Consider the following 12,607-nt stretch of genomic DNA (forward strand, 5'->3'; position numbering starts at 1 on the left):
CTAGTTTTATAAGAAGAAGGTCAAACAAGATTACTCAGCAATGAGTAGATGTCGCGTCAAAGCGTATGATTTCTGTTACTGTTCCCAGGCTAATCCGATATGTATCCACGTATTGCTGACTCATCCTTTCCCTTTCAATTTCTTGTTTTGCAGTTCAGGACATTCCTACAGTTTTTTTTAAATAAAAAATGTCAAAAATTACTCAATTTCATTATTTCACAACTTTTTTTTTAACTTTTTTTTTTTTTTAAACCATGGTAAAAAAATATAAAACCAAGATTTTGGATACGTAATCCTACGGTAAATGTGGTCGAGAATCAACCACGATCTTGGAGTGAAGATTGTTTCGAGACGGTTTTTAGGATGTACTCATTATCTTTGTGCTGCCGGATCGATCATCTAACTATATTTTGACACCAGATAAATTAAAAAAATAATAATATCTTGAAAATAAAGACAAAAGAAAATAGAAAGAAAAAAAATTGTTTACATTTAAGGACTCCAAAAGTTTCAAATTGTCATGGAAAGGACAGCTTGGTGAGTATAAAGAAACCCCCTCCACCAATTCTCCTCACACCGAATCTTATTCATATTCCGTTCTTTTGGATTCTTTGATTCTTGTGAAGAACATGACGATCCTCATCGAGCAGCCTCGCTTTGGTAACATCTTCTTGTTCTTCACCATTTACTTTTCATAAACATTTGAATTTTCAGCGAATTCTTGAGGGTTCTTAATGTTCTTGTATTTGCAGAAGTGGAAGAGAAGAAGGTTGGCATTACAGAGCTGAATGAATTGGTGTTGGACGGTGGATTTGTTGTACCAAATGAAACGGCAGCGGCGGCGGCGGAGGAGGGATTTGTAGCACTGGAAATGAATGCGTTCGGGCATTCTTTCAGAGATTACGAAGCGGAAAGTGAAAGGCAAAAGGGAGTGGAGGAATTTTATAAACAGAATCATATTCATCAAACGTACGATTACGTGAAGAAGATGAGAGAAACGTACAAGAAAATGGATCGAGTGGAAATGAGTATCTGGGAATGCTGTGAGCTTCTGAACGATGTGGTTGATGATAGCGATCCTGATTTGGATGAACCCCAAATTCAGCATTTGTTGCAGACTGCTGAAGCCATTCGAAAGGATTATCCTGATGAAGATTGGCTGCATTTGACTGCGCTCATCCATGGTATTATATCATCAAATTCCCTTCGACTCTGTTTTCTCTCTGTTTCTCTCTGTTTCACTCTGTAACGAAATGCTCTGTTTTTAGATCTTGGAAAAGTGCTTCTTCTTCCCAGCTTTGGTGGGCTTCCTCAATGGGCTGTTGTGGGTAAGAACAAACAACAAAACCCCATAATTTTTCTATCATTTTCTTCCCAAATAATCAAACACAACACTCAAATCCATCTTCCCCTGTTTTGTTCTTGCAGGTGATACACACCCTCTAGGCTGCGCTTTTGACAGCTCCATTGTTCATCACAAGGTAGTTCATAATTCTGTAAATTCGAGATTTCTTTCCATTAAATTACGAACAATAAAACTAATTTATTTGGGTTTTGATTTCAGTATTTCAAGGAGAATCCTGATTCAGAGAATCCAGCTTATAACACCAAAAATGGAATTTACACCGAAGGCTGCGGACTTGACAATGTTATGATATCATGGGGCCATGATGATTATATGTATTTGGTACCAATTCCATTCCATTTGCTCCTTTTCTGGTAAAGCTTTGATTTTCGAAGCTCTGTTTGTTTAACAATGGTGTCTGATGTAAATTTTGCAGGTGGCTAAAGAAAATGGCTCCACTTTACCTTCGGCTGGGTTGTTCATAATCAGATACCATTCTTTTTATCGTAAGCAAATAAGATTCAAACTTAAAATTTGAATTTTGGGTGATGAATTGAAACTAAATGAATTCATTTTCCTGCAGCCTTACATAAAGCAGGAGCTTACAAACACTTGATGAATGAGGAGGATGCCCAGAATTTGAAGTGGCTCCATATATTCAAGTAATTATTTAAAAAAATTACTGTTTTAATCCAAGATAATTGGAGTGATTATGAACTAATTATATATTTATGGAATTTCAGCAAGTATGATCTCTACAGTAAGAGCAAAGAACTTATTGACGTGGAAAAAGTTAAACCATATTATGTTTCCCTAATTAACAAGGTAAATCCTGTGACTTTTTTTATTTTTTTTCCAAATATTTTGGGGATTAAATGGTGTAAATTATTGGGATTTGCAGTACTTCCCGGAAAAGCTCCGATGGTGACCAGATATAATTAACGATGACTATCGCCGGCCGGCGACGGATGACACATTTGAATGAATAAGCTTCATTTTTCTTGTATTATTATCTCATTTGTCCACATTAAATGAGTTTCTTTTTTTTTTCTCTTTCTTTTTTTCCTTAAATGTAATGGAAAAAAATTGCGTCTTGCAAAAGCAAATTAAAAATTTAATTGTTTTTGTTCTCCCATGTGTTTGACCGTAACAGAGTTTGTAAGTTATAATTAATTATTATCTAAAAAAATTAAGAATATTATTGTTATAATGTACTAATTTCATTCAATATTTGACACACTTAATTTATTAAATGATGTATTATATTTTAATGTGGATTAGTTTATAATGTCAACTTCATTAAAAAATTATTTATAAGATTTTATGAAGAATAAAATTTTAATTTTTTAAATGATACAGACTAAATTATAAGTTTCTTAAATTAGGAATAAAATTACAATTTGAGTAGAAATACGATTAAAGATGAAAATGAAAGCTTGTTTAATGTTATAAAATATATAAATGATGTCATTTAATTAATCAACTTTCTAAATATCTAAGTTATAATATTAGAAAGAGCAATGGTGAAATTCAAAAAATTATAGAATTATTATTATTTTTATTCATATGAGTGATTATTCTAAGCTGGTTATCATTACTAAAGTTATTAACAGAAAAAAAGAAAAAAAAAAGTTATCAATAAATAAATGTCCCATCGAATTTCTAAAATCTAATAAAAAAATGAACAAAAATAAGTTATTAACAGAAAAAATGAACAAAAATTCGCAACGTGAAGAATAGGCTCTTAAAGGTCCTAACGAATTTCTAAATCTAGTCGAGCCTAAACCTATTCTCATCAACTTAAGAAGAATCGAATCTGATATTTCATAAATATATTATCAAAGATTGAAACCCTCGTATTAAAAATTGTATTATAAAATCACTAACCAAGCAGCCTAAAACCTAAAAGTTGTAAAATCAATTTGGGAAACTCTAAAAGTTGATGGATTAAGCTTCAATTGGCTTGGATTGATGTTGAGATCTATCACATGCATTTTACCAAGTGGCTGAACAGAGCACAATCAAATAAATTCATTAACATCAAGTCGATAGCTTTAATGGAGTACAAGGACAGCCAAGATTTTGCACCAAACATTACAATTCGTAGATTTTTCATGATGATTTCTCCATCAGTTGTATTGGGGATAAAATGTTTGACTTGCTTGTTTCTACAATACACCCATTCATCACCATCTCTTCCAGCATGAAATGTGCTTTCTCAAGATGAAACATTATATCTAGCTCGCACTGCAAGTCAATCGGACAATTCAGTAAAATCCATGAAGGAAACATCATTCAGAACTCATAATCTCAGATTTCTTTTGAACTAGAAACAGTTTTTTTTTTCGTTGATAGATGAAAAGGAAACTCATCAAGGATATAAACTCCCAAAAGAAACGAAAAAGCAAACGAAGTTCGGAAGACATAATCTCAGATCGAACACGAGGGCTTACCACATTCCCGAAATGGCGGTCCATGGTTTCAACCAACAGGTGAATGAATTCCAAAATTGCGAGTTCATTCTGCAACATTGAAATACCAAGAAACGGAAAGGAAATGTTTGAGAGAGGAATCAAAAGAAAATATAGGAGCCATAGAAGCTCTCTGATACTGCCATCTAGAAGCTCTCTCATTGATATTCTGCAAGGATCCAACTTCCTTACTATTTGAATTGATAATAAGAGTAGGAAAACGATACAAAATAGCCAGAACACCCAGCCTATTCGAGAGGGTTGTTAATCTCTTCCTAGAACACTGTTTTATTACAAAATACTTCCTACCTTCTACCCGAATACTAAGCTGTTAATAAACCCTTCCCAAACACAGCAGCCAGACATACACCTACGATGGACTACCGTACTACACATCCCGCTAACATCCATATACAACTATAGCTAACTTCGAGTATGTATCCACAACTGGGGGTCTAACATATTCATAGAAAATAAGCACATGCATAATAGAAATGTGTGTTAAGCATATCCGATAAATTCCACAAAATGGGCCACAATAAACTTATTTCATTACGAAGCATATCGAGTTCCAAGATGGTATACTAATCATTTGCAGGCAAAAGGAAACTACGCGAGCATAAGTTAATTATCAATAGTAGAAAATGTAGAAATTAACTCACTTCATCGTTGTCAACTCCAACCAGGAAAAATAGAGATGCATATCGCCTATATACAATCTTATAGTTGCGATGCTCGACAAAGGAACACTGTTCACATAGAAAATATTATAAGTAAATATAGGTGCTAGATGCAATCAAGAACCAATAATTGCACTAAAATTGGTTCTCGGGGAGAGGATAAAAAACAGAACACATGTTAGGATTCCAAGAAAATATACGGACAGCACTAGTATTCATATGTAGATTCCTAAATGATGTGCACGATTAATCTTTTCAACTAAAGCAAGGAAAGAGCAGCAGCATACCCCTTAGCAGGTATTGAAGCAGAATAGATTATCACTTTATAACTAAGATGGCCCTAAGACACATGGTGTAATAGCCCAAATCCACCACTAGATAGTCTTTTTTGGGTTTTCTCTTCCGAACTTCCCTAGGGAGAGGTCTCTACATCTTTAAGATATTGTCCACTTTGAGCTTTCCTGTCTGGGCTTTCCCTCAAGATTTTAAAATGCTTCCACTAGGTAGATGTTTCCGCACTCTTATATGGAGTGTTTCGTTCTCCTCTCCAACCAATGGACAGCATAGGAATTGGATTGTCGGTTGGTTGTTAGGGGTAACCAGGAAAACCTTTATCAATTTATTTCCTTAACATTACTTCCTGTTGTGAATTTTATTCCAGGGTAAGAAATGGATGATTAGACATCAAAGTATTTGGTGGTTATTGGCTTATAAAACTCCCTATTATTCATCAGAGTAACTGAAAAATACCGTAGACTTGCGTAAAATCATCACTAGCGTAAGGAAAACTGGATAAATGCTGCATGTGCAAACAAACCACTATGAATGATAATTTTTACGGACAATACAATCAACATGTACCTAGGGCCAACTACAGCTGATTCTCCCCTAATTTGCATTCAATTTACAGATCAACAGAAATTCAAAAACAATTCATCGATTCACATGATACAGAGGAGAAATTCAGAGGAATTGGATTGAGATCTAGGCACGAGAATCCAAACTTACCTGTTGTTCGTTACGAGCGAGGCATTTGCGAACGATTTCACCCTCAAGAGCTCGACGTTCCTCGAGGGTAAGATTTTCGTAATACTGAGCGAGGCGGGTTTGGCCCTGCTTGTTCACCATCAGAATGAATCTGATCCCCATTTTGCCTTTCACAAACTCGATGAAACTCGCGCAGACGAAAAACAAAAAGCCTAAATCGATCGCGCGAGGAAGAAAACTCGGGAATGNAAAAGTGTTTAAAATAGTTTCAAAATATAGAAAAAAAAAAAGAAAAAAGGTCTGGCTGGCAAAATAATTTTCAAACAAAAATTGCAAAAAGCACCCTTAACTTTATTGATTTTGCAATTTGCCCCATTTTTTATTTATACTTCTAATTTTATAATAGTATAGTCTCTAAAGTTCAACATACATTAAAATATATAACTACTATAATAACATATTTCTAAGATATAAGATATTTTTTTACCTATAGAATCATAGGTTAATTAAACATCTAATATTTAAAATTAAAAATTTAAATTTAAAATTTAAAGTAAATTACAACATAAATAAATATTTAGGTATAAAATGTAACCATTTTTTTAATTTAAAAAACAGTACTTTTATTATAATAACTATTTTCTTTATAGTTTTATGTTTTTTAAAATTAAGTTCATAAAAATTACTTTTATTTATAGATTTCTTGCTTTATTACTTAATTTTTATAAAAATTTGAAAACTTAAACAAAAATTGATATTATTTTTAAATTTTGGGTGAGATAATTACGACTATATAAAGGTATGCATATGCCAAAGTGTGAGCGGATGAGTTTGCAGAGTGGCTAGTCACACTTCGATAGAGTATGAAGCTTGAAACGACATCAACAAAGCCTATGATCCTCGCTCGAAATCACACTAGAAATCGAGGAATTAATCACGACAAGGCAAATATAAATATGAAAATGTGACGAAACATCTCAACACAAGAACACATGTTTGAAATTCGAATCACTCCACAAGCAAAATTTAAAATTACTAAGACGCTGAGTTTAGAACGCATAAATGCAGACATTGGTTTGTAGTGTCGAAATAAAACCCGATAATTTACGACAAAACTGAAATATTTTATTTTAACAAAAATTGCATACAGCAGTAATTCAATTCATCTAAAGACCAAAGGATGACACCATCTATTATTTTTAATATATAATAAAGATTAGCAAAAGATACAATCCAGACCATGGGAGGGGAAGGGCCTCTAATTAGACTACAACAAACTCCATGAACAACAGCTTCTTCGCACCTGGTTAAGGACTGAAACACCTTTACCTTGCCTTACACCACCACCCATCTTTCAACTTCTTCACATATGTGAGCTGAGCTACATTACACTAGGCTTGCTCATTGTCTCGTCCTCGATGTTGTTGGTGTTGTTGTTATTGTCGTCGTCTAACTTGTTCGTCGTTTCTTCCTCTTTCAACTCCTCGGCTACTGCGTCTTTCTGAATCAGAAAGCTTGGCTGGTTCGTCGATGATAGAAGCCTTGCCCACATTCTATCAGTTATCACCACCTTGTTCTGTTTCTCTGTGATTCTCTGCAGATTGACAAAATCGGAGTTAGTAACATTCGACGCAGAGCTTAATGAATGAATGTTTACTCCGCCCGACAACCATGAACCGATGACGGTTGTTTCATGTGCAAATGGAATGAAGCAAGAAGAATTAAATCAGTGTCAATGGCAACAAACCCAAACCTCCCTAATAGCAGAAGAAAATGTGAGACTGAACAACCGACCGACCGACTCGGGGTGGTTTAGTTCGTTTCAACCTTCACCTTAACGTAACATGTAAAACATAATTTTGTAATAAATAGTCCATCAAATGTGTGTGATGCATGTATGTCATGTATTTATTCTGTGATTCTATGCAGGGGGGTCGTGTTTTGAATCAGGGTCGGGGTCTTACGTAGAAGGGAATGTATGTCTGTCTTCCGTTAACAAGCCCGCTCGTATAGCCAGTATAGCCAGCCATTGCTCCATGTATAGCACTTTGAGCAAGTAGAGTGCAGTAAACATTGTCCGAGGCATTACTTGGGATAGCTCGGATCATATACGTCGGATCTGTCCGAGGAATAATATTATTCATCTGTCATATAGTTCAATAAAACAATCAATGGCATTGAGATATGCTTGATTCAAACTTACCAATATATTTGAGGTTTATGGTCATCTTATGTTCTTTTGAAAAATGATCCTGCAGAAAGAAAAATGAAATTCTCAGTACCGTATGATCGAGTCGTAGAAGCAAGAGAACCTTAATACTATATATGATCGAGTCGTAGAGGCTCATACTATAATAGTCGCTTCGAACTACAGATCTAACTAAAAGGAACAAAGCACATTGCAAGCCAACCTTGATTTTCTGTGATATCCATAGCCCAACATCTTGAAGAAGCTTATTACCAGAAGCATCCAGCTTGTCAGAATCAAGGCTTCCAGACAGCAACTCCTGCCCGGCTCCTTCTGCAATGACAATGACCATGTGGCCGTTGTCTTTCAGACATCTTGATATGTATTCGTAAAGTCCACCGGGTCCTTCAAGATAAAAGGGCGACTCTGGAATTAAGCAACAGTCGACGTCCCTGCTTGCAAGCGTTGCGTACATCGCTATGAACCCTGCACTCATCACCACGAAAGCAAAATAAAACTTCGGTTTTGATACGTTCTAGAAGTTCTACTGATCGTAAATGCTATCGCGAACCAAGTTCCACGGATCGTAAACACAACAAAGCTACAGTCTTACCACAATAGCGACCCATCAACTTCACGAGCCCGATACCATTCTCCATACTTTCAGATTCGACATGGGCTGCGTTTATAGCACGCTGAGCCTCCTCAACGGCAGAGTCAAAGCCAAAGGACTTGTCAATGATCTGCATCAGCAACAGGCAAAATCCACTTACATCCAGTAACAATCTAATTTACCACAATAGTCAACGTTGGAACATGAACAATGTACCGGGATGTCGTTATCAATGGTTTTCGGGATACCAACAACTGCGACTTTGAGCCCTCTTCTTCTGACTTCCTGAGGTACAAATAATCATTTATTTCCCGTAAGAACCATGTACCGAAAAGTGGATAAGCCACTCGAGATCAACATTATCTGCATTTTGCATCAAGAAAAACGAGAATATCCTTCCCAGTGTTACCTCATATATAGCAGATGCTCCCCTCTGAGTTCCATCTCCACCAATTATATAAACCTGCAGAAAGAACAGCAATGAACTTAGGTCCAAGAATCTACTTTTCCACCAAAATTGCATAATGATAGTGTTCACACCTGATTGATGCCACGATCTTGAATGCTGTCAACTATTTTTGAGGTATCGTGACCACCTCGTGATGTCCCAAGGACAGTTCCACCGCGTTTATGGATATCATTCACAAACTTTGGAGTTAAATGAATGGTATTCTTAGAATAGAAACCTCTATATCCACCCTGCAAGTCACTTTCAGCTTAATAAATTCATGAACATATTGCATTGGTCCCTATTTAACCAACAGCTATAGTAAATCAATCACTGGATTAAGGCAATCACTTACTTCAATGCCCAGAACCTTCTTGACTCCATACATATTGTATAAGCCACAAACTAGTTCCCTAATCACAGTGTTGAGTCCAGGGCAAAGACCGCCACATGTCACAATGCAAGCGTGAACCTCGTCTGCCTTAAAGTATATCTGAACAACAAGCCATTGCAACTCAATAACTAAGAGATGATATTAGAAATCATGCACAGATAGTGAAAGGAATAGAGACAGAGCTTACCCGTTGGCGAGGGCCAGCACGTCGAAAATGTATTCCTCTTGGACTATTCTTGTGAACAACAACCTACAGAAGCAAAGAAAACAAATATAATCATCTTCATATGCCAATATTTCACAACTCTTGTTACTAGGAAGAAGAGGGGAACGAAACATTTCTAAATGAAAATCTCTCCCTAGTAGACACGTTTTAAAACTGTGAGACTGACAATGATTCATAACGAGCCAAAGCAGACAATATTTGCTAACGGTGCAATAAACTAGGGGATGTATCATTTATCAGATCATCTTAGAGACACAAGCTCTCTAAGAATTTTGTCACAAATCCCCAACGTTTAAGATTAATCAATCTAACATCCAAACTCCATTAAAACGAAAGTTAAGTTCTAAGAAAAGGCTAACCTTCTGAGGAACGGTATCATCAACATGCACAAAATACTGTCTGCAAAACACACAGATTAATTTCATCAATCATAAACATAAACCAGCCAATGTCGAGACAAACCATTAAAAAACACATATCAGCTTGAAAAAACCACAAAAGAAGAAGCACAAACTTGACTACAGAGTAAGCAGGATTGTCTTGCAACGGATTGGAATACGTCTGCCATCAAAACAACAACCAAAATCAATAAAACGAGCAGTAAAACAAGTGGGGATTACCAAATCAATTCAAACAGTACCAATTTCCATTTGAAATAAACAGAGTGAACTAAAACAAACACACCCAGATAACGAAATCTCAATAAGATAAACAGAGCAAGTACACTTGACCCAAGAAATCAAATCAGATGGGGTTGGGAAAATCTTACAGGCAGATCGGAAATATAGTCGGACAAGTGAGGAACATCTTCAAGAACATAACCAGCATCGCCAAGGACGATCTTCGCGTTGCTATTATGAATGTTATTACCTGTAGCTGCCATTAGAGTTCGATTTTGGAACAAGAAACCCGATGATGAAGGGGAAGAGAGAGTTGATGGGGGCAAATCGCAAATCTGATTTGGTTGAAGAAGAAGAAAGTATATATATTATATATGGGTAGTGTTGACCAAATAGAGAAAGACGACCCGTAAAAGTAGAAATTGAAAAGACGCTAAAATGGGTTTGTGGGATCGATGGGGCTGAAAAGAGTCTGGTATTTCGAAGATGGATGGAGAGAAAACTGGTGGCTGAAAACTGGAGGAACTGCGACCACTTTCTTCTACCGAATGATTATTGGGAGGAAAATAAAAGTTACCATACAATGCTTCCGAGAACAGAGGGGTTTGTAGATTCGTGAATCCATTTCCTTGTGGGAATTTGATGCCTTTCATCGGCCGACACACCTGATTTTTTTTTTTTTTCTTTTTTTTTTTCAATGAATTTTCACAAAACCCATCTATATCAGGAATTTCAATTTTCGTACATTAAAAATATATAAAATAATAATAGTATTTTTTTTAAACTGTACGGAAAATATGATTGAGATTCCCTCGTTTGCGGGAATTTCTTTAATAATTCGTAAAGTTTATTTATTTTTACGGAAAAAAATATGTATTGGGTTAAAAAGTTTCTAAATTTTAAATTAATTTTCTTATTATATATAAATTTAAATTTTATGTCAAAGAAAATCATAAAATTTTATGCTAGATTTTTGAGCTTGGACGAGCGTTTAAACTTTTATTATACGTTATGATTATGGGTATTTTAAGATTTAAAATTATAAAATTTTTAAATTTTAAGATTTAAATTGTAACCGAAGATTAATTTTATTTTATTATTTTCTTAGGTTTATGTCAACAATATTTTATCATTTTTTAATGTTAAAAAAATATTACGACTAAAATGGAACTAAACTTAAATTTTATCGATTTTAAAAAATAATGATGTAGCTTTGGCGTTGATTTTATTAATGTTTCTTATTTGGACTTTAATTTTATATTTGATACGTGAGTATGTTGACGTAAGCATAATTTATTAATTAAGAGATATAATTCATTGACTTATTTTATTTAAATATATATAAAAAGAGTATCCTAGCTCACATAGCAAAAATAAATAAATAATAGCAAGATGAGAGTATCCTAGCTCATATTTGATATTTAAAAAAAAAAAATGTCTGCTTTGAAAATTGTGGGTAATAATTTAATATTCTATTAATAAATATAAAATGTGAGAAAACAAACCTAATTTAAAATAAATAAATATTATCAAATGAATAAAATTAGATAATTATAAATAAAAATGATGCATTCGAGGTGTAAAAGTAGGTTTGAAAATAAATTTAAATATGAAAAGAAAACAAATGAAAATATACCATTTATAGCAACAAAAATAAAATTAATGTTGACTTTAACCATTCAGCTCTTTAAAATTATATAAATTTCATGATATTTATCTTAGTAAAAGTATTATAATTCAGAAAATAAAATTTTGAAGTAAAAAGTAATTAATTGATATATACCATAATTGACATAAAAGTGTATTTTATTAAGAAAAAAAAATTATAAGAATCTTTGAATTGAAATATGTAACTATTTAATCAAACATAGGGTGAATTAAATTATTTGATTCCGAGGGAATAATAAAGGTAGGAATCGCGTTGGCAATGTCCACGTGTCGTAATGTGATAGGAAAGGCCGGATAACACGGGCAACGTGTGGAAACTGCTTTATATTGTTTAGACTTTTATTTCCTTTTTAGTTTTTTATTTTGTTTGTTTCTTGAATCAGNTTTTTTTTTTTTTTTTTTTTTTTTTTTTTTTTTTTTTTTTTTTTTTTTTTTTTTTTTTTTTTTGATAAATGGAACATTAATTCGTATGCGGTGCACAGTTTCCATGTCATTTGTTTGGTTCCATTCACTTAATTAAATATTTTTTTTCCATTTCCAAATACAATGAACAATAGATCAATTTTTTTTTTTATAATTATTAAATTTATAATAATAATGTAGACATTAAAAATTTAAACGAAGAATCTGTGTTTTAATCGATTGAATTCGGTTTAGAATTTATCACGTGATTAAATACTAATATTTGATTTTAATGCAAACCATAAAAAGAAAGTCTAATAAATCTCATAAATTTAACGTGTAATATTGGGACATGCATTCGTGAAAGTCGAGGATTACTTGATATTGATAATTTAATTATGAAAGTGTAATAAAAATGGCTAAATTACAAAGTTTTTAAAATTGATTTATTGGATCCGTATGGTTAAAGAACTAAATTCCTTAATTTTGAATTGTTATTTAAAATGATTAAAAAATAATAAATGATAAATAGATAATAATTTATTAAACACATAATTAGAAATTT

At 33.6% G+C, this 12,607-nt stretch overlaps 3 protein-coding genes across 3 annotated transcripts; 1 reads left to right on the forward strand and 2 right to left on the reverse strand.

Annotated features, from left to right (window-relative positions):
• The first annotated feature begins 526 nt into the window (after window positions 1–526).
• LOC111779729 (inositol oxygenase 2-like) lies at window positions 527–2,396 on the forward strand. The gene is made up of 9 exons (XM_023659850.1): window positions 527–660; window positions 753–1,184; window positions 1,269–1,328; window positions 1,429–1,481; window positions 1,565–1,687; window positions 1,782–1,851; window positions 1,929–2,007; window positions 2,089–2,170; window positions 2,247–2,396. The coding sequence occupies exons 1-9, from the start codon at window positions 630–632 to the stop codon at window positions 2,271–2,273; spliced, it is 957 nt and encodes a 318-aa protein (XP_023515618.1). The 5' UTR covers window positions 527–629; the 3' UTR covers window positions 2,274–2,396.
• An 896-nt stretch (window positions 2,397–3,292) lies between these two features.
• LOC111779694 (AP-4 complex subunit sigma) lies at window positions 3,293–5,725 on the reverse strand. Its single transcript, XM_023659811.1, has 4 exons — window positions 5,505–5,725; window positions 4,479–4,565; window positions 3,799–3,867; window positions 3,293–3,592 (listed from the first exon to the last, which is right to left on the reverse strand). The coding sequence occupies exons 1-4, from the start codon at window positions 5,643–5,645 to the stop codon at window positions 3,458–3,460; spliced, it is 432 nt and encodes a 143-aa protein (XP_023515579.1). The 5' UTR covers window positions 5,646–5,725; the 3' UTR covers window positions 3,293–3,457.
• An 861-nt stretch (window positions 5,726–6,586) lies between these two features.
• Window positions 6,587–10,589, reverse strand: LOC111780304 (ATP-dependent 6-phosphofructokinase 3-like). Its single transcript, XM_023660675.1, has 13 exons — window positions 10,122–10,589; window positions 9,867–9,913; window positions 9,712–9,751; window positions 9,314–9,376; window positions 9,088–9,225; window positions 8,825–8,983; window positions 8,694–8,747; window positions 8,501–8,569; window positions 8,285–8,414; window positions 7,895–8,157; window positions 7,687–7,735; window positions 7,448–7,602; window positions 6,587–7,077 (listed from the first exon to the last, which is right to left on the reverse strand). Exons 1-13 carry the CDS (start codon window positions 10,233–10,235, stop codon window positions 6,865–6,867), a joined length of 1,494 nt encoding a protein of 497 aa, XP_023516443.1. The 5' UTR covers window positions 10,236–10,589; the 3' UTR covers window positions 6,587–6,864.
• Between the last annotated feature and the right edge of the window lie 2,018 nt (window positions 10,590–12,607).

The sequence above is a fragment of the Cucurbita pepo genome, chromosome LG18 (assembly GCF_002806865.2).
Source record: "Cucurbita pepo subsp. pepo cultivar mu-cu-16 chromosome LG18, ASM280686v2, whole genome shotgun sequence".
Taxonomy (NCBI): Eukaryota; Viridiplantae; Streptophyta; class Magnoliopsida; order Cucurbitales; family Cucurbitaceae; genus Cucurbita; species Cucurbita pepo.